The sequence below is a fragment of the Canis lupus genome, chromosome 23, assembly GCF_011100685.1.
Source record: "Canis lupus familiaris isolate Mischka breed German Shepherd chromosome 23, alternate assembly UU_Cfam_GSD_1.0, whole genome shotgun sequence".
NCBI lineage: Eukaryota > Metazoa > Chordata > Mammalia > Carnivora > Canidae > Canis > Canis lupus.
In genome coordinates this window covers 29,271,855-29,294,089 of record NC_049244.1, presented here as the reverse complement: position 1 = coordinate 29,294,089, position 22,235 = coordinate 29,271,855, and the positions used below count along the sequence as shown (strand labels likewise).

Genomic DNA, 22,235 nt, shown 5'->3' with positions numbered 1-22,235 from the left:
TTGAACCATGGCTCTTTCTCTTGAAGGTGCTTCCTTGCAGACTTTCAAACTGCTCACTCTGGTGACTCAGTGGAGGGCATTTATGGTTTGGAAGGAGGGAAAGCACCATAAGATTATTTCACCTAAAGTGTAGTAATAAAAAGCCCTAATCCCCGGTGGGTTTTCTCTTCTTCTCTCCTTGCAGGTTGACAGGACAGAGGTGATTCGCACCTGCATTAACCCGGTGTACTCAAAACTGTTCACTGTGGACTTTTACTTTGAAGAGGTGCAGCGCCTGCGGTTTGAGGTTCATGACATCAGCAGCAACCACAATGGACTGAAGGAGGCCGACTTCCTAGGGTGGCATGGAGTGCACACTCGGCCAGGTGGGTCCACAGAGGTCCCTTCCTATTCCTTGCCTGCTTGTGGCCTCTCTTCCTCCTCTTTTTCCTCTATCCCTGCATTCTTTCTCCTTTGGTTTTATTTTTCCTTTACATGTAGCATTTTATGAGTTCCCATACAATGTCATATCCATTATAGTTGACAGTGTACTTACACAAGGATGATGTGGCAAATATGGGAAGACCTACTTACTTTGCAAAATTAACCATTTTTTTTCTTCTGAATTCCTTCATTCTATCAGTTATTTCACAATTATTTATTGAATACTTATTACACTCTGATTGTGGGTGCTATAGTCTTATTCTGTTACATTATAAATTTCCATCTTCCAACTCAACTATGAAAGTCCCCATACAGAGAGTATTGTATTCCAAGCTTCTGGTACCAAAAATAGCCCAGGAGAGGGGCTAAATAGCTATTTGGTGAATGAATAAATGCTTTTACTTAATCCTCAAAATGATGTGAAATAAACATCATTATTGTATCGATTTATCACTGAGATAACTAAAACTCAGAGTGGTTAAGCCTAAAGCCCCACACTAATAAGTGGCAGAACTAGAACTCAAACGAAGTTGGCTTCATCCCAAACCCTGTAATTCTGCTTCATGACACCTTTCCTTTTTTCTTCCCTTCCCTTCTTGCTCTACCCAGAACTTTAATAGGTGCTGAGGAGAAATCTAAATGAAAAAATAGTTCCTATGCCCAAAAGTAGACACTCTAGTTGAAGAGGGCACACTTTATGCACCTAAAATAGGGCAATTCATGATGCAATGTAAACCATAAAGAGACAGGACTAGTCATAGGGTTGTGGTCCAGGAAGAGTGAGCTTTGTGCTAGGTAGAATCAGAGAAGGCATTGTAGATTCAAACTTTGAAAAAAATATGGTTCACAGATTGAAAAAGGAGGAGGAAGGACTTTCAAGTAAGAAATCAATATATAGGGATCCCTGGGTGGCTCAGCGGTTTGGCACCTGCCTTTGGCCCAGGGTGTGATCCTGGAGTCCCGGGATTGAGTCCCATGTTGGGGTCCCAGCATGGAGCCTGCTTCTCCCTCCTCCTGTGTCTCTGCCTCTTTCTCTCTCTCTGTCTATCACAAATAAAAATAAATAAATAAATAAATATTTTTTTAAAAAAAGAAATCAATATATAGAGGCATAGAGGTGAGAACAACCATGGTAGGAGTAAGAGACAAAGGACACCAGGTTCCTTGAATCAAGGTCAGATGCCAATTTACTGCAAAACCATTGATGATTGAGTTTCAGAGCCCCTCACTTGGGTAGAATGCTTCCAAGGCTCTGTGTGACATTTTTATTTGTCGTCTTGAACTTTTTTCTCAAAGCATTCCAAATTATATAAACCTCAAGTCCCATAAAACCTGCATCAATCCTATGCAGAGGCAAAGGTCGGGTTTAGGGATTAGTAAGAAAGAGCCTGCCTGGCAAAGAGATGACAAGCATGCATGTTTCTTTGCTTTAACTGTGCCTCGTGCCACTTATCACTAATTTCTCCCATGTGAGCACTGAGTAACAAAACAGACAATGTTCTCAGATACCTTTTTAAGCAGATATAATGATTACTTTCATTAGATTATTTGTTCCCTTAGTAAAAGCCAAAAGCCCAATGTAGAACTATGGCTGAGGGGAGGGAGAGAAGGAACCTGGGATATTCTCCATAAATATTATTTCTCTCATGATTTGAAAAAAGTTGATGGCAGATAGTGCTAAGGTCTTGTCAGGTACAATGCCTAATAAGTAGTACAGAATGAATGAATGAATGAATGAATGAATGAATGAATGAATGATGGATTTGAGGTAGAATTCTATAATGTATAAATAAAATAAGGTGATTAAAGTAGCATCTCTTATAGATATAAATTAGCCACTCCAAGATTCTTTTTTAGATTATGGACATCCCCTCATGTATTAAAGTTATATACTACCCTAAGAAACAAATCTAGATCCATGCACGAGTCATATAAATCAAAGATCTTTTTCATCAAAAGATTCAACCCTCATCTTTCCAGCAGCCAGTAAGTCCTTGACCCTCTACTCTATGCCAGGCATTGTGCTGGAGGCCAGCAGTGTAGTGTTGAGCCAAAAACATTATCCCAGCCCTCAGGCTGTTCACAGTCTAATTGTGGTTAAAGATGGGAAGCACATAATTAATTAAAGTACAACCATTATAATTATTCTTAAGGAGAAGTATGGACTAGGAGAGCAAAGATTGAGAGAATGGTGTCAGGTGGAGAGGAGATCAAAGAAAGATTCTGAAGGGAAGTGACATTTACACTAGGACTTGAAGGGAGAATGAGTGTTTCAGTTGAGAAGAAAGAGGAAACACATTCCAAGCAGATGAGAAAATTATATACAAAGCCTCTGGATTCAGAAAGAAGTTTGGCATATGGTACATAGTATCTTCATTTGGGTTTTCCAAGAAGCTGACTCTGAGACAGGAAGTCAAAGGAGGTGAAGGAGATGCCATAGCAGAACAAGAAAGTAAGATAGGAAAAGGAAGGCAGCCTGTAAGAGTGTCGTCAAGCCAGCTATCACTGTGGCCAACTGGAGCTTAATTCTGCAGGGAAAATTTTGGAAGCCAGTGTAGAGCAAACATCACAGAAGTATCTCACCCTAGAGATGAGGGAACTTTACTATTTATATGCTTCCAGGTATATAGTTCATTAGTCATTGAGGGCTATTTCCAGGGTGGGAACATCAATCCTTGAGTATTTCTGGCTTACTGCATGGGCAGCAAAGCAGGCTCTGAGTAGCCCAAGAAGCTACAAGCAAAGAAATACAAGTGCTAGTGGTCAAAAGTCAGTGATGTGCACCGAAGTCATAGACCAGGGGAAATGAGCAGAGTATTGATGGCATCTGTGACACAGATGCTATTGGCTGCTTACCCAGGAGCCAGTCACTCCCCTCTTTTAGCTGTCAGGCCCTGATCATTTTCAGATCATTTTCCACCATGTAGCTGTGTAGAAAATAGCCCTATCCCTAGCCCAAGGGTGAATCCTGAGTAATCTCAGCCAATCACATGAATCCCATTCCCATTTGCCAGAGATTGGTTGGCTTAGGGGTGGGCTTGTGGCCAGTTCTAATCCATAAGACATGATAGTTTTTCTTGGAAAGCTTCTCTAACCTAAAAAAGGAAGAGAGAGAGAGAGAGAAAGAGATCCGCATATGAAAAAAAGAGTTCTCTGTCTATGATTACTGGAACCACTGTAGCCATTTTGTAGCAAAGGTGAGGATGAGCACAACCTTAAGGGAAAGTCAGAGCCAGAGAGGTGGAGGCACTGGCTGATATACTGTACGTGGGCCCACTGTATCTGTGGGCTCCTTATTATGAGAGAATAAAGTATCCTGTTGTTAAAGTTGTTTGGGATGGGGTTTTCCATTCCTTCAGCTAAAAGCACCATAATTGATATAGAGTATACCATTGAAAACATATCAGTGAAAAATGGATGGACTGTCTGGAGTGGGGGAACTGGGGAAGTCCATTGGCTTAAATTTTTTGAACCCTTAAGATGAGGAATATATAAGCACTGAGGGTGAGATTACAAATAGTACGTTCTAAATATATCTTGATACTTTTGAAAGAACTTCCATATTGACCATTTCATTTGAAACTCTTGACAATGTTGAGAAGACAGGTATCATCATCTGCCTTTTATAGCTGAGAAAACTGAGGATCAGAAAGATTCAGTTTCCTGACAGAGCCAAGACCAGATGTCAAAAGCTTTTGGTCCCTAACCCAAAGCTCTTTCTTCTGCCATGATTTAAAGAATGATAATGTAGAGAGGCCACATGTTCTAAGATCTCTTTTAACATCTGGCTTAGGTGAAGCAAGTGAGCAGCAAGTCAGACTTGTTTAGTGTAGCCCTAAACCATGTTTCCCAAGCTGTACTACTGTGCCTCCGACCCCAGGTGACACCCTAGTGTCTCTGGGTATCTTGTATATTCATGGATGACTACCCTTTAATGTTATCAGCCATGTGATAGTGCGATTAAACTTTCCATACGTTTGAGGTAGGCATGAATTGGCTGAAATCAATCAGAATATTCCATTTTTGTCATTGCAGGGATTAGTTCAGTGAAGGTATATAACTAATCAGAGATAGTGAAATGTATATACATATTTGCTAGAGCCTTCTGAGAAAGGTAAAGCTGTGAGGTCTGGAAATGGCACCCTTCAAGGAGAGAACATGGAGCTGCTGGGGAAGGGAAAGGAAGGGTGATAAAATGACAAAATGTGGGTAAAAAGAAGAGTCACCTCAAAGGGAAGAACAGAGAAATAGAGAAAAATCAGATCATATTATTTGCATGCTAGATGGTGTCCTGTCTGAAGCCAGTCATTCCTGGGAATTTTGGTCAATAGCTTCCATTTATTATTTAAATTATTGTGGGCTAATTCTTTTTGCCACTTGCAATGTGGAGTTCTAACTAATCAAGTCATATTCCATAAAACTCCTGCTCTAGGCCATAATGACCGCTTTCAGACTCCAACATCCTATAATTCATCTCCACTTCACTCATTTAGTAACTGCCTTAAGAAGTTCCTTTTTCTTAGTTCATTAAAATCATTTCTCTCTTAATTAACATTTATTTTTATATATATCATTTGGCCCCATAGCTAGATTACAAGTTCCTTAAGGCAGAGGCCATAATCAGTACTTCTTCATGTCTAATGCAACACCATGCTTTATATATCACACAGGCTCAGCCACATTTATTGATGAGTTCATTTTGAAAATTTTAGATCAATATAAAACTTTTATTTATCATGGTAAGTTTCATTCGATCACATGTTCATTATTTCAACAAGCATTTAGCAAGTGCTCCAGATACACCAAGTACCCATGACGAAAAAGACAGAGGCCTGGCCCCAGAAGAGCTTACAATTAGCTGGGAGATACAGACTGGTAAATAAATAATTAAAATGCATGTTATTTCATGCCACAACAGAGATGTGTTCCAGGAGTGATGAGGGAAAACTTATCTCTTCCTAGAAGGGATGGAAGGTCTCATAAGAAAGATGACTCTGGACCTGAACCTCAAAGGATGAGTAGGAATTCACCAGCAGAGAAAAGAAATAAGAACTCTCTGGACAAAATGACCAGGACACACAAAGGCATGGCAGCACAAGAAAAACAAAGAACTCTAAGTGACTCAACATGGCTGGATGGCCAAGTAAGGGTGGAAAAAGGATAGAGGAGGCTAAACAGGAGAAGACCAGCCAGAGAAGGAGGACTTAAGTGCCGTTCTCTAAAGTTTGGAAAGACCAAATGTGCTGCACTGGAGGTCCTAGAGGGTTTTGACTAGGGGAAGGACAAGATATGGGGTGTATATTAGAAAGACCACTTTAGTGTTCCTGAGAAAGGTGAGTGGGAGAGTGGATGTGGAGTCAGGGAAACCAGTTAGGAAGCTCAGGCCATAACAAGAAAGAGATGAGAGGGCAATGGTGATGGAAGTTGAGGAGGCCTAGGGCGGAGTTTGGCCAAGTGCAACATCAACAAACTTTGGAGAATGGATGAGGGAGGAGTGTTCAGGAAGCTGGCTCAGGTTACTGGAGGAGTGATTTGCCTATCTTTTAAAGGAATCAAATTGAGGAATCAGGTGGGGAATAGAACGTGATGCTGGCTTGTCAAACTCAGGATATCTGTGGAGAATCCAGAAGAGGTTGCCAATTGGCATTCCACCACGTGGATCTAGAAATGATATAGATTTGAGAGTGGACCCCCTATGACTCAGGTAGCCTAAAAGTGGATGGGATCCCTCAAAGAGATCCTTATTTTTAAAAGGAAATTCACTGAACATGCCATATACAAACAAATCATAAAAGATTTTTAAAAAATTGTTGAATATGCAAGGACATCTCTCTCTACATTCTTTCAGATACAAATGTGAACTTGATGTTAAATATGGGTGTGAATGAAAGCTTTCTCTTTTTTTCTAAATTGTTCTTTTCTCTAGTATGATCCAGCAAAACATACACACACACACACACAAACACAAAAAGAAAATGCCAATACTTTCCTTCTTCATCACTTCAGTAGTTCAAGAAGATTTTTTTTTTCCTTGTACTGCTTAGTTAGGCAGGGAATGGCTAGATTTAGGAGCTGTGGAGCAGCTGGGGGAAAGGCACATTCAGGGTCTGAAGCACTGTTTCATAATGCTTAAATGCACATGCTGTGGAACCTCCTGGACTACAGTCAAATCCCAGCTCAGCTGCTCTCAAGTCGTATGTCCACAGGCAAATTCTTGCAGTCACTTAAGCCTCAGCCTCTTCATATGCAAAGTAGAGATAATAATAGGGTTGGCCTCAAGAAATATTGTAAGGATCCAGTGAGAAAATACATATAAGGTGCTTAGTGGAGTCCCCAGCAGGAAGGAGCATTCAAAATATGGAAGCTATGATTAAAGTCTTGAGAATCTAGGAAATGATGGGAAGAATCAACATATCTAGGAGCCAGCTTTGTTTCAGGAGTGAAGGTGGAAGCGAAATGGATAAAAACATTCTGACAAAACACCCATGTTCTGGGCAATTAGTAAAACCGAAGTTAGGACTTTGCCTCAAGTTTATTGAAAACTTTAGTCAAATGAGTCTCTCTGTGCGTATGTGTGTGTGTGTGTGTGTAACTTTATTCAGACCATTTTTTAAAGATTTTATTTATTTATTTATTTATTTAAGAAAGAGAGAGAGCATGAGCTCAGGGCTCAATCCCAGGACCCTGAGATCATGACCTGACCCTAAATCAAGAACCAGATGCTTAACCAACTGAGCTACCCAGTCACCCCTATACAGACTATTTTTAAGTAAAAATCATTTCTACCGAGATCTCTGAAATAATTGGGGTCAGGTATTCTAATTCCTGTCTTAGCACAACGAAGGCCCAAAAGGAGAGAGAAAGTGACATCCCAAACCCCATGCTGGAAGTCACACATTCAGAGCTGTCTCCTCAAAGCTGTCTACAGGTACTTGCCCTGTCCATGTGAGTTGGCCACATTCTCACTCTGCCATGTGAAACAGTGGGACTCGTGGCTTTTAGCAAAGGAAAATAGCAGCCCTCAGCATGCTAGAAACGGGCATTGGCCATGAAGTTGAGTACAAGCACAGCCAGTGACTTAGCACCAAGCAATAATGCCAAATGAAGGATCATGTCCTCCAAGAGCACTCTAGGCAGAACTGTGTGTTCTCAGCAGATGGTTGAGGGGGGCGAATCACAGAGATGTAGGGGGCCCAGAAAGCTGTGTTCTCCTTCTGGGTGAGCTTGGAGACTGTCCTTGGATTTCTGTTGGCAGAAAGAAGACTAGGAGCTAAGCCCCTCTCCTGCTGCACCCAACAGAGGGCATGCCAAGGAGAGCTAAGATGATCCCTCACCATCTAAGAATAGCAAGTAGACCTTCTTTAAAGGGGTGCCCTCACTTTCTTTCATTGCTTTCTAACTAGTCCAGTTATCCTCAAATTCTTCCACTTCTTTGCACACCAGATGCAGTGGGGACACTGAGTCAGAAATAATGAGAACAGTAAAGGTAGCAGTTACCTTTCCCTAGGTACTTGTAGTTACGAGTCACTGGGCTAGGCGTTTGCAAAACCTCACTTAAATTAATCAGCTGGACATCCCTGGGATGTAGGCACTACCATTATCCTCATTTACATTTGAGGAAACACACTGAATAAAGCTGAGTGGCTTATTGAAGTCTACACAGCTGGTAGATGGTGGAGCTGGAACTCAAAGGCAGATATGTTTGGCTCCAAAGCCCATCACAGCTCGTCACTGACCAGTATAAATTGGAATGTAGTATCAATGCAAAGCACAGAGCTGACCTAGCTAGATTTTTGTTTTCTTGTTTTGTTTCTTTTTTAAGTTTGTTTGTTTACCTCATGTGAAGCTGATAGAGACAACATAGGAATCGTCTTGCAAAAAAAAGAAAAACCACCTTGGTCTTCTTTCCTTCAGGTCTGCATACTGAATTTACTCTAAATACAGCATGGTTTCTTAAATAGTATCAATGTTTCAACCTCCCCAAACCAGAACCTTATAAAATCAACACCCAGAAAGTGCCTCCTCCTGGTCTTTTCACCCTCAACTGAGTTGAGCACCCACTAACCAAATTCAAATTCAGTGATTGCACACCACCCCCCACCTTCCCTGGGTGTCTCATCATTGCTTTTCTTGTGGGCATTTCCTCTTCTCCATGGCTCAGAGTATAGTTACAACTGTCCTCTCTTCATTGTCATGTAGCTATACTTTAATGTAATTCTTCCCCTAGAGGACAGAGGACATCTGTTAAAACCAAGAATGTCCTGCTTTCTGTCATCATAAGTAGGGCAGAGAAATCTATGATCCCATAAAGGAGTCCTGTGCAGTCTGGGAAGCTCTGAACCCTCATTCATGAGAGAGGAATCATGCACTGCCTTCCCACGGAGCAACAGTTCTCCAACTTGAGCTCTAATCAGAATCCCTGGAGGCTTATTAAAACCCAGAGTGCTGGGCCCCACCCTCAGAGTTTCTAATTAAGTGGATTTAGCAAAAAGCCCAATAATTTGCATTTCTAAGATGCCAGGTGATGAGGATGCTGCTGGTGGGGGGCCACAGTTTGAGAACCAACTCCCCCAGGGTCTTGCAGGAGGAATGCTAATAAGTCTCCTGGACACTGAATCACTAGTTTTAATTATGAAAGAACTAATGTTTAGGGCAATTGTCTGGAGAAATTAAGGAGGACAAAGAAAACATCTAGAGAGCAGAAAAAAGTTGCTTCATAATTTTTACATAGGATCACATACAGGAATTTAGCATTTACTTTCTTAAAGATCTTAACTCCCCTCCGCTAAGTGTAGTTGAATGGACCTCTTAGCGGGACCACTGGTTCCCTTCCTGATACAGGTGAATGTTAGGATTACATCAACCACAATGGCCCCTGAAAGGATTGGCAGATCAAAAGTTGTCAATGGTCAGTGGGAATTTGGTTTCAGGATGGGTTGGACCCAACCAGTTGACACTGGAAATGTAACAGTGCAGAAGGTGCTATCCAAGCTCATTGAAATGCTCACATTGAGATTCCACAGGTTGGTATTTTGTTTCATAACATTTAATATTCTCATGGCATAAAATTGATGGCTCAGGGAAGTTAAATTTACACATTACAGCAGGTAACTCATTTCCCTTCTGCTTCTCACATGAAAAGCTTTCCCTAACTTTGCAGAATTACTGCAGGCAGAAACCACATGAGTGATAAATGATGTCATAAATAAATACCATCATCTCAGCTACCGTGGGCTGGCTGAGAAGTCCCAGGAAGTGGTCTCTCCATGCTTACTGACTTAGGCAGGTGGGATTCACATAGGGTGATTGTTGGTGAGCAAGCCCTCAGTTCTCCAAGGAGAGTAACATTAATTCTTGCCTTTTTTTTTTGTTTTTTCTGTGTTTGTCTGACAAGCAAATCTAAAATTCGGATCCTAGGAAAATCTTTCTGCTTTGTCTGGAGTCTTCCTTTTGTACCTTTAAATCTCCTTTATGGTGTTCTGCCCTGGAGTCCTGGATCTGCCAGCAACTCCTTATGTCACACTGAGCAGTTTGCTTACCTCTTGGTGATATGGTGACCTCATCTATAAAGGGAAGGTTTTGTCCTGATTAATCTCTAAATTCCTTCCAGTTCTAATAGTCAGCGATTCTTATTCATCTCTTTCTTCCTCTTGTCTCTGAAAACAAGCATCCCCTCCTGCATTCTCATCTCTCTTCAGGATAGTTTCCATCCCCGACCTCCCCACCCCTAGGCCCTTCTCACATCATCTGTTAGTATGAGGTCTTTCCTTCTTGCAAAGTCATGGATGTCATTCAGCCACACATTGTGTTCCCACCTAAGTGCCCCACAGGAAAGCACCTTCTCATGTCTACTTAATTTCAAAAATAGTTTTTAAAAGATATATTTAGTGGCAATTAAAATGGGCCTGTGTTTACAAGCCCTGTTCCACACATTGACAGTAATATGATACCTCTACTGGCTCCAAATGAGTAAGGAGAAAAGAACAAGAGATCAGGAAAATGGATGAGAATTTGAAAGAACTGATGTGTCACCGCTGAAAGCAACTCTAGGTGTTTGTGCCGATCCCAACTCTTTAAGCCAGGACAGAATGGGGCACGCATCCCCCAGCTCACCCCACAATTTCCCCTGGGCCTGTTTCCCCATAGGGAGCCAAATACGCCAATTGAGTTGAAGGCAGCCACCTGGGACCTCTAGCACAGCACCCACTCTTGCTTGTTTCCAGCCAGCTTTCATTCCAGTCCTTTTTGCTACAGTTCAGAACTACTGACCTTCAAAAATTCAAGCTGAACCCTGTCTTGATGGTGTTTGCAATGCTCTCTCCACCACCTGGCCTTTGCTTTTCTCCTATAAAAGTTATCTTGCTGTACTTTCTTACTTATCAGCATCCTAAGTGCCTTAAATAAAAATGTCCTGTACTTGTCTTGGCCCTGAAGCATGAAACACTGTAGCACATGAACTGAATTATCAATATGCCAAACAGCCAATTCGCTGAAGTCAAATTACCAAAAATTTGATTCACCAAATAGAACAGTAGCTCTAATGTTAATTCTTTGGTAAATATTTTTACTTACCAAAAATAAGGTATTCAGACTCTTTATAAAGTATGGTACAATTATTTTAAAATTTGTGAAGATTTCTGCTTTTCTTTTCATTTAGGCTGCTTATGAAATTTAGTAACTGATTTCACAAACTTTTCTGAATATCAACTGTAGCCATATGAAGACTAAATTCTCTTTTGTCTTCTCTCCCAAAGGTGAGAAAAAAATATGGTACTGGGATCCCTGGGTGGCGCAGCGGTTTGGCGCCTGCCTTTGGCCCAGGGCGCGATCCTGGAGACCCGGGATCGAATCCCACATCGGGCTCCCGGTGCATGGAGCCTGCTTCTCCCTCTGCCTGTGTCTCTGCCTCTCTCGCTCTCTGTGTGACTATCATAAATAAATTTTTTTAAAAATTAAAAAAAAAATATGGTACTAGCTATTAAAGTGCCCATTTCTTCCCAGGCCAAAAGACTAGGAGGATGTATTTTTAGATGACAACAGTGATGGCAGGGAGGTGGGATTGTGAGTGATTTTTAGTGTCACCTCCATGTTTTTCTGTATTTTCTAAAAGGAATATATATCACCTCTATAAGCAGAAAAAATTGCAATAAATGTTAGTAAAAACATCATAATAAGTCCTATACTCTGACTTCAGAGAACTCATATTCATGAGTTCTGTGTCATGACTATGATGCAGAAGTATTATATAGATAAACTTCAGAGAACTTTAGAATATATAAGGAAGTCTACTTTGGGAAGTGTGAGGGAAAGGTTTTGGGGCAAGATATTTGTGCAGCTATGCTGTTATGTTTTTGAGTGAGCATTTTGCAGACGCTTCAGGTAAAGGCTTCATTCCCACCACCCCACTCCAGTTCCCACAGGGAGGAAGGTTCACTTGGGTAATCTGACTATGATCTTCTGTAATACCATTTTTGATTACAGAAGAGACCATGGAGGGCTTGGAGCACTAATAAGGAATAAGTCAAGGAAGCATCATTGGAACTGCAGAGAGGTTCTGACATTCCCCCAAAGCCTAGAATCTCCAGTTCAAGTCTAATTTGGGAAAGAAAAATTTTTTATGTTGAATTAACCTGATAAAGTTTAAGGGGAGAAGAAACAGTAACTGCTTGGGTTACAAAATCATTCCCAGATGTCTTGGTTTCAGATTCAAGGACAAAATGAGACCAGATCTGAATTCATTAACTTTGTTTTAGATGGAATGTGAGCCTTTGGGGCTTCTCTGTACATGAGGGCAGGTCAGGTGAGACCGTGAGTGTGCTGATTAATGTGCTTCACCCACACTTCCTTGGCGTCTGCCCACTGGAGGCTTAGGTCAGCACATATTCCCAAGCCAGTTGGTGGAAACAAGGGAGTAGAATTGCTCCAAACCTCTCTCTCCCCAGTGAGAATCAAACCAAGAAAATTTGTATCACAGTAAATTTGCAGACAGAACTCCGGTAGAATCAGAAAAGCTTGAAATGGGGAGGAAAACAAAAGCAAGGTTGAGTTTTGTTGGATGAGTGGGATTCTGCTCTCTGGTGCTTCTAAGCCTCTGCTTAACTACTTCCAAGGAGAGGGGGATTCATCCTTACATGTAAGGTATTGTGATACCGTTATGGTAACCTATGACTGCATTTGCCCAGGTCATCCTAGTTTATACCCATTGCCAGGATTTAATTATTAACACTGTCCCCTTTCATTTTCAAATTGTCCAAGTTTAGGCAATATAGCTTTTGGTCCCTTCGTGATAATAAATCACCTCCGTAGCTAACATTTACTAAGTCCTAATCATGTATCAGGCATTTCTGAGCTTGGTGCTGATGACATTATCACCATCATCCTTATGGCTATCATCACTAGGCCAAGATTACATGTGTGTCATTAGGGCCAAAGTCAAGATGCAACAACAGGCATTTGGAGTCACATTCAGAGTATTCAGTGGTTCCCCCCAAGCCCCTAAAGTATACTACCTCTGGGCTTCCATTTGACAACTCAGGAAGAAAAAGGTCTATATCCCTTTACAGATCTCCCAAATCTTCCTACTGACTTTCTCACTAGTGGTCAGTTGCAAGGAAGAGACTGATATTCTGGGGGCCTTTTAATATCCCAGATACCAGGTTACATGAAGCCAGTATCTTCTCCATTTGTTAGATCAAGAACTCAGCTGTACAAGCTCAACTAATCCATCCAAGATCATGCTGACAGCAAGTTGTAGAGCTAAGATTCACACCTGAGTTGATCTGATTTCAGTACTTGCCTTCCCATTATACCATATTGCCTACTGCACCACATTCAATTTCTACAACCATTTGCAGATTGGAAAAAGTGAGGTAGCAATTCTCCCTAAATGCTATCATCGTAAGACTGCTAACCAAGGTCAAGAAGGAAGCAACCTTTTTCATGAGTTGTTAAATTGACTCCTTTATCTAAATAGTCTCTTTCTCCCAGCTCAGGGAGACCTGTGACATCCATCTGCAAATAGACACCCCACTAGTATTTCTCTGAAATATTCCTGGACCAAAGAGTCTGAGCAGCTTGTAGTGTTTAGGCTTCATCCTTCCCTTGGCATGGACCTATTGTTCATATACCAATTAAGGATAGCGACCAGATTTAAATAACTGGTATGCATTCATTCAGTGAATAATGCATTTAATGCTAGCAATAATAATTTAAAAGCTTATATACATTTATTCACTCATCCAAATAATTATGTATGAATTTATTCATTCATTTAATGGGCACCTATTACATGTCAGACACTCTTCTAAACACTAGGGCATCAGCCAAGAGCAAAGGGGATAAAGCCCTGTTCTCATGGAGTTTATCTATTCCTACATAATCTAATAGACAATGATAGTGCTATGAAGGGAACTCCAACAGGATAAAGAATAGAGAGTGGTAGGCAGGGGGCGGGTGCTAATTTAGATAGGAAAGTCAGGGAGGGCCCTTTCTGAGTAGAGACGAGAATGAAGTATGGGTACAAGCCATGTGAAGAAATACAGAAAAGAGTTTCAGGCAGAAAGCAGAGCAGCTGTTCTTACATTGTACTGCCAGACCTTATGCTGAAAACTTTGCATACATTATCTCCTTTAATCCTCACAAAAGCCCTGTGGGGAAAGTACCATTATTTCCTCATTTTCTGTTAGCCACTTGAACCTTCAAGTAACTTGCTTAAGTGCACACCATTTTTAAATGCAGGAGCCATGAGTTAAACCCAGACCTCCTGACTCCCAGACACCATCCCCACTGCAACTACTGAGCAATTGTACACCTTGGCCAGTCTGCAACACTTGCCTGTACTTTTTTTTTTTTTTTAAGTAGGAGCTATGCCCAGTGTGGAGCCCAACACTGGGCTTGACCTCACAACCCTAAGATCAAGACCTAAGCTGAGATCAAGAGTCGGACTCTTAACAACTGAGCTACCCAGGAGCCCCTGCCTGCACTTTTGATGCAAGATTGAGAGAATGATCCCTAAGAAAGATGATACAAAGCTTGCATCATCCCTCTGATTCTGGTCCTTTGTAATGCTTTTGATTACAGAGGAGACCCAAGAAGGTTTGGAATGCTAGTAAGGAGCAAGTTAAGAATGCCTATGGGTCCACCACAACTGTGGGGAGTTTAAATCATTATGTCCCCGGGTACACCAGATATTGGACTGTGGCAACTTCTAGAGACTTTTGCTCCAGAGACCCTCCCTCAACTCTGTGGCAGGGCCCACATCTCAGGCTCTTCCAGACACGCAAGAACTTCTTCCACATAACTTCCCTGTAAAACAAGCAAGATTTTCCATCCCTCCACCTCATTATTTGTAAGGAGTGGCTTCATTGTTTCTCTGTATGTAAAGGCAATACAAGCCCATTTTAAAAACTATTCAGAAAAAGGGACACCTGGGTGGCTCAGCTGGTTAAGCACCTGCCTTCGGTTTGGATCATGATCACAGGATCCTGGGATGGAGCCTGCTTCTCCTTCTCTGCCATTCCCCCAACTTGTGCTCTCTGGCTCTATCTCTGTGTCAAATAAATAAATAAAAAGTTTTTAAAAATTAAAAAACCCCAACTATTCAGAAATACATAAAAATAATAAATAATAAAACCATCCTTCTTCACAACATGGAGAGATAGCTAGTAAACATTCTGGTTCATATTCTTCCAGATTTTTTCTATGTAAGCACATACATATAGTTCTTTTTTTAAATAACCATTTGGTCATTTATACATACCTTTTGTTGCTTGCTTTTTTCTCATAAAAATACATCATGAATGTCTTTCCATGTTAATGTATGTATTTCTACATTAACTGTTTTAAGGGCTACACAGTATTCCATGATAGCAAAAACCAGGTAAATCATGTAAAGTGTCCCATACAGTGGACACTATGACTGTTTGTAGTTTTCCACAATCATAAACAGCCCTTAAATAAGCATTGTGTTTTATATATCCTCATGCTCTCTGATACCGATTTTTTAAAAATAAATTAATAGCGGTGGAATATTCAGGCACACATTTTAAGGTCCTTGACACAAGGTGCCACATATGTGTATAGAAACATGGTAGCAACTGCCACTGCAGTTAAGGGAATGGAGCTGGACTAACTAGATTCAAATCCCAACTCTGCTGCTTTCTGGCTGTAGGACCTTGAACAAACTACCTAGCCTCTCTGTAGTGGGCCAGATGGTGGCCCCAAAAAAGGTATGTCTACATCCTAACCCTATAATATGTGAATGTGACTTTATTTAAACAAAGAGTCTTTGCAGATCTAATTAAGTAAAGGATCTCAAGGTGAGATCATCCAGGAGTATCCAGGTAGGCTCTAAATCCAATAATAAGTGTCCTTGTAGAAAAGCACCAGAGGACAGACCCAGACGGGGAAGGAGAGTACCACATGAAGGAAATAGAGGGATGTAGCCACAAGTCAAGGAACAATGGCAGGTACCAGAAACTGGAAGAGACAAGCTTTGGAAATCTCCTTAAGAACTCCAGAGGGAATATGGCCACATGGCTTGATTTCAGACCTCTGCCCTCCAGAACCAGGAGATAATACATTTCTGTTGTTTTATGCCACCAAGTTTGTGGTAGTTTATTATGGCAGCACTAGCAAACTAATACACTCTCTATACCCAGTGTTCTCATCCATAAATGGGCATATGGTACTACTTCATAGGGCTGTCATGAGAAATAAATCAATACACATAAGGTAGTTTAGAGCAGTAGCTGGCACCTATTAAGTACTCTTGAAGCAGTATTTATTATGACTGTAATAGTTGTGTGACCTTAGTTATGTTTGATCCTCTGGTTCTTTCACCTGTTGAATAGTAATAAAAATACTCTGACAACCACAAAGTTGGAGTTTGCTTCTTTCACTTAGAAATGGTCAAAGAATTTCTCCAATCCTCTTCTGTCCCATGAACTACTAATTTGGTTGCAAACCTCATTGAAGACAAGTCACAGACTGCCAAATGTGGTGGTTGAAAAGGTGCCTGGTACCCTTGACTTGACAAAATGCTCTGTCCTGGGCACTGAGCTGCTTTGGAGAAGGCAGGTCTTTCTCTTTCTCTTGATTGCCGTGTAGTATGGCTGGGGGCTGGGGAGGGTGGCCTCTGAGCCAGGTCACTTGTGATGAGGAGGAGGCTTTACCCTCATCATCAGAGGCAAAGGTGGATAAGGAATACACAGCAGTCCTAAATCCCGCTCTGAAACTCTCTCTCCACTCCATCCCTTGCTAAAGAAGTCAGAGAAAGGGTAAAGCCTGTAATTACACTTGAAGTAATTAGAATCCTGCTTAATAGAAAGCTTAAGATGAGAAGCCCAAACCAGTAGATCACCCATTGCTCCTGTCATTCTGAATCATTCACCCCAGAGCTTTCCTTCTGTAGATCTCCCCTGGGGAAGCAAGGACTGTACTGAATTTACATAAAATGTATGCACACACGCATGTCACATGTCCTCTCCCCTGAATGGCTGATAAAGCTTCAGCATGTACCTTTCTTCGTTCCTACAACTTTGCCCATTAATGAAAGTCTAAATCATCAGAATAGATTAATTTAAAAGCCCTTTTCCAAATCTTTAAAATCTGATTGTATTGTAATAAAACTGTCTACATTCAATTCTCACTTTCTAGCCCAGTGCTTCTCAACTTTAATATGCATGCAAATCACCTGAGGATCTCATTGAAATTCACATTCTGATTCAGAATGTGTGGGGTAGGCCTTAGATTCTGCATTTCTGACAAATTCCCAGGCCATGTGGCTGCTGGTGTTGCTGGAAGGTGCTAGGTAGGTTAAGGTAGGGATGTCAAACATAAAGAGCCAAGGAGAAGCTCTTCTATGTCCCACAGGTGACCACTTGCCTCCTACACAGCAACTAATGAAAACTTCTAATGTAGGTCTTGAAAAATGAATACGATTTGCTAGCTGAGGAGAGAGGGTATGAGTCATCCTAGGCAGAGGGAATAGCATAAGGAAAAGCACACTTGTTGAAGGTTTTTTCATTTAGTGCATAGGAGAGGCCAAAGATCTCAGGAGTTACTCTGTTTGGACAAGATTGTGGGTCCTTTAGGTCAGCAGTGGGAACAAGACAACCAGGAAATGGAGGGAGAACAACAAGAGAAATCCCTTCTAGCATAATCTATATCTTGAGCAGGTCTGATTTCTACCAGCTGAAATGATATTGCCCAGAAGTCCTGGGGAGGAAAATGGATAGGTGGGGATTACCTAAAATGAGTCATCACTAAGGCATCATTGCATCCTTTCCTGAACTTTGAACCTGATCATGGGCTAACTCCATCCATTAGTTCTCTGTGTTTATAATTACAAATTGTCACAAACATGGTGGCTTACAATAGTACAATTATATTCTCTCACAGTTCTGGAGAGACAGAAGTCTGAAATCAAGGTGTCAGCAGAGTTATGTTCTTTCTGAAAGCTTTAGGGAAAAATCCATTCCTTGCCTTCCCCAACCTCTGGTGGCTGCCAGCATTCCTTAGCTTGTGGTCACATGACTCCAAATGTCCAGGGTCCAATGTCTAGTGTCTTCATATCTCTCCCCACTCCATCTTAATGGTTTTTTCTCTTCTGAGTGTGTGTTATCATATTCCCCATCCCCTGGTTCTCTCTTATAAGGACACTGGGATTGCATTAGGGTCCATCCACAATAATCTACCCATTTTAAGATCCTTAACTTAATTACAGCTATGAAGACTTTTTTTTTTTTTTTGCCATATAAGGTAATATACAGAGATATTAGGAATTAGGGTCTGAATATCTTTGGGGGGGTCATTTTTTAGCCTACCATAAGCCAAGAATGCTAAAGCACTTGGTGTCAGAGTGCAAAGCCATCAAGAGCCTAGTCTCTATAAATTAAAGGTCTTCTTTCTGTCTTCATACTCACCAGTCTCCTCATACTCATGCCCTTCTGACCTACAGTTCCTGCCACTCAGAGCATCATCCCTCCCCTCTTTGACTCTTCAGTTCTCTTCCAGAAGCTCTCAGGTCAGGAGTAGTTTCTTCAGAAATGCCTTACCTGACCTCCTGGATCAGGCCTGTCTTACTTCATGGCATGATTTTGCTACTCCTTGCAAATTTGTCATGTGTATTGTGTGGCTATTTCTGAGAGGGCAGTGCCCCTGCCTGCCTTGTGTCTTCACTATATTTTCAATGCCCATCACATAATATTCAACATATATTTATTCAATGAAGGAATGAATCCTGGCTTCAACTATTATGAGGTATGTGTATTTTAGCTTGTTAGAGCTGCCATAACAGAATACCACTGACTGGTATCTTAAACAACAGACATTTATTTTACCATAATTCTGGAGACTGGCTTCCAAGATAAAGGTGACAGCAGGGTTGGTTTGTGGTGAGGCCTCTTTTGCTGACTTACAAGCAGTTGTGTTCTATGGCCTCACATAGCCTTTCTTCAGTGTACATATGCAGAGAGAGAAAGTTCTCCAATATATCTTCCTCTTCTTATAAGGACACTAGTGCTATGGGATTAGGGGAGCTCCCCCTAAATGAGGGGGGGCTCCACCCTCATCTAACCTTAATTATCCCTTTAAAGTCCCTACCTCCAAATACAAGCACTTTGTGGTTTAGGACTTGAACATATGAATTTTGAGAGGACACAATTTAGCCCATAACATTATGTGACCTTAGATAAAACTCCGTATTTTCTCCAAGCCTTGCCTCTGTCATTCCAATTGCTTGGGGGAAGAAAGAGTGTTGATCATTAAATGACAGCAAAGAGATAACATGTGTGAAGCACTCAACACGTTATCTAGCACAGAGGAAAAGTTTGGGTTGTCTTTCCCAGAAGCAGACAAAGACTCGAGAGCAAGTAGATTATTTGGGAGGTGAAGGAAAAATCAAAAGGAGAGTGGAGAAGTGACACAGGAAAGGAGAAGTAGCCAAAAGTAAAGGGTGCATTGTCTAACAAATCACCACTGGAACAACTAGAGCTTCATCCCAGATGGGAAACACAGTGCCTATGTAGAACAGATACCACAGAGTCACCCCCACCTCCCTGGGACAAAAGAACTGGGGGATTTCTGTACCAAAGTCCATCAGTCATTGGTTGACGTTCACTGCCAAGGGTATTAATCCTCCTCACTTTCAGCCTGCCGCACCTGTAGACAACAGGCAAGGATACCAAAAAAAAATCTTTAGGCAAGGAGATGCCAATGCCAGTTGTGGGAAGTGCTGCCAGCTTTGCAGTAGTAAAGCCTGAGAGGATCTGGGCATGTCTTCTCTCTCTGCTAGTGAGCCATCAGGAAACTTTGGGTGTTTTCTGTAGTGGTGGTCATAGTAATTGCTAGTTTGCAAAACTAGAGATGCTCCTTGACTAAAGGTTGTGGTATCAGGCAAGTGTAAGAAATATTTCTTACCTGGATGTACTCAGGGGCATTTGAAAATAAAGCTTTGTTGATGTCCTGCAGTTGAGCTATCAAACTTTTTCTGATCCTGTGATTTCCAGACTTACTTCCACAGAGTTTTTTCTTGTTGTATGTACTTTCCTTTTAAGAAATAAAAGTTCTCTGATACATGCTTTGGAGGTAATCAATTCTGATTCAGACCAGAGATGTGACTGTCAAATACTGTAAGGAGGTTTCTCATCTGTTCACCACTATAGCCTCAGAACAGTGCCTGGCACAGGGAAGTTGTTCAGTAAATGTTTTTTGTTACAACAGAGTCTTAAAGAAATTTCAAAAGAGAATCTGAAGACATTTTCAGTAAAAGCAGTCTCACAAAAAATGACTATCTAGTCCCCAGAATTACTGTTTTATTTTTTTAAGACTTTATTTATTCATAAGAGACAGAAAGAGACAGAGAGAGGCAAAGGGAGAAGCAGGCTCCATACAGGGAGCCCCATGTGGGACTCAATCCCACGACTCCAGGATCACACCCTGAGCCAAAGGGAGGTTTAACCACTAAGCCACCCAGGCATCCCAGAATGACTGTTTTAAAAGACTTTGAAAGAAAGTTCAGTTGAATGTACACTTGTTGAAATATTGGCCAAAGTACTTTTTATTCTCCTGGCTTTGTTACTGTTCACCCAAATGAAACAGTGGACTTTCCTGAAAAAATGAGGACCCATGCTGTTAGAATATTTTCCACTTCACAAGGAAAGAAGCACTTCCTCCCCTGATCCATCTGTAAATGCAGAGCACACATGGCACTGATGTCCTTCTGGTCCAACTTTGCTAAAAAGAATGTTTCAACTTCTATTTCCTCCCCCTATACTTCACCTTTTTGTTGAATGGTAAGGTTTGCAATTATGACCCCACTGTAGGGTGGAAAAGAATCAAATTAGAGAGCTTCTATCTTTAGTCTAAAATGAGTTCCGGTAGGCAGCATATAGAGGATTCTTGTTTTTTTATCCATTCTGTCATCCTCTGTCTTTTGATTGGAGTGCTTAGTACACTTATATTCCAAGTAATTAATGATAGAGATGTACTTATTGCCACTTTATTACTTGTTTTGTTAGTTGTTTCTGAAGATTTACTGATTCTTGTCTTTCTCTCTTCCATGTTTTGCTGCTTTTTTTTAATGATATACTTGGATTTCTTTCTCTTTATTCTTTGCATATTTATTATGGTTTTTATTGTTTATTTATGGTTTTATTGTATTGTTTATATATTGTTACCATTATGTTTGTATATAACTTCTTCTGCATATAGCAGTCTATATTAGGTTAATGGTCATTAAAGTTTGATCCCATTCTTTCTCCACTCCTCTTCATATTTTAGATACGATTTATTATATTTTATATCCTTTTGGTGAGTTCCTTAACTGATTTTTTTACAGAAATATTCATTTTTACTGCTTTTGTGTTTCCTTCCTTGATACTGTATCTTTTTTCTCTTCTTTCCACTCTTTAATATTTCTTGTAGGGCTGGGTTAATGGTCATAAACTCCTTTAGTTTTTGTTTTTCTGGGAAACTCTTTATTTCTCCTTCTATACTATATAGCCTTAATGAATAGAATATTCTTGGCTGCAGTTTTTTCCCATTCATCATTTTGAATATATCATGCCACTCTCTTCTAGCTTGCAAAGTTTCTGTTGAAAAATATTCCACTAGCCTTATGGATTTTTCCCTTGTAAGTTACTGACTTCTTTGGTCTTGCTGCCTCTATATTTTTTCTTTATCACTATATTTTGCAAATTTAATTTCAATATGTCTTCATGTGGGTCTGCTTTTGTTGATTTTTGTGGGAGTTCTCTATGCCTCTTGGATCTGGATAGCTGTTTCCTTCCCCAGATTAGGAAAGTTTTCAGCTATTGTTTCTTCAAATATATTTTCTGCCTCCTTTTCTCTCTCTTCTTCTTTTGGGAGTCCTATAATATGAATGTTATTACCTTTGCTGGAGTCACTGAATTCTCTCTAAGCTTGTTCTCATTTTGTATAATTCTTTTCTCTCTCTTGTTCAACCTGATTATTTCCATTACTCTCTCTTCTAGGTCATTAATTCATCCCTCTGCTTCTTCCATCCTGCTGTTCCTTCCATCAAGCATGTTTTCAATTCATTCAGTGAGCCCTTTATCTCTGCTATGTTATTTCTTATCACGGTAGTAAGGGCCTCCCTCAGGTCTTCCACTCTTTTCTCAAGTCCAGTGAGTAATCCTTATGATCTATGGATTTAAATTCTCTGTCGGGCATATTACTTAAATTAGAGGACTTCTAACAAGTATATCCTCTTGCCAGGCAGAGCTGGCTGTTTTTTGGCCTCAAATGTCCTCTGACAAGATCTAAGGCCTTTATGAGCCTGATGCAGTCAC

General features: G+C 40.8%; 1 protein-coding gene across 1 annotated transcript in view; it reads left to right on the top strand.

The window, feature by feature from the left end:
* CPNE4 (copine 4) overlaps window positions 1-22,235 on the top strand; it is a 329,018-nt gene that overhangs the window by 170,912 nt on the left and 135,871 nt on the right. Inside the window, 2 exon segments of the mRNA XM_038570851.1 lie at window positions 185-337; window positions 339-365. Of these exon segments, the coding sequence (XP_038426779.1) occupies window positions 185-337; window positions 339-365 (180 nt within the window).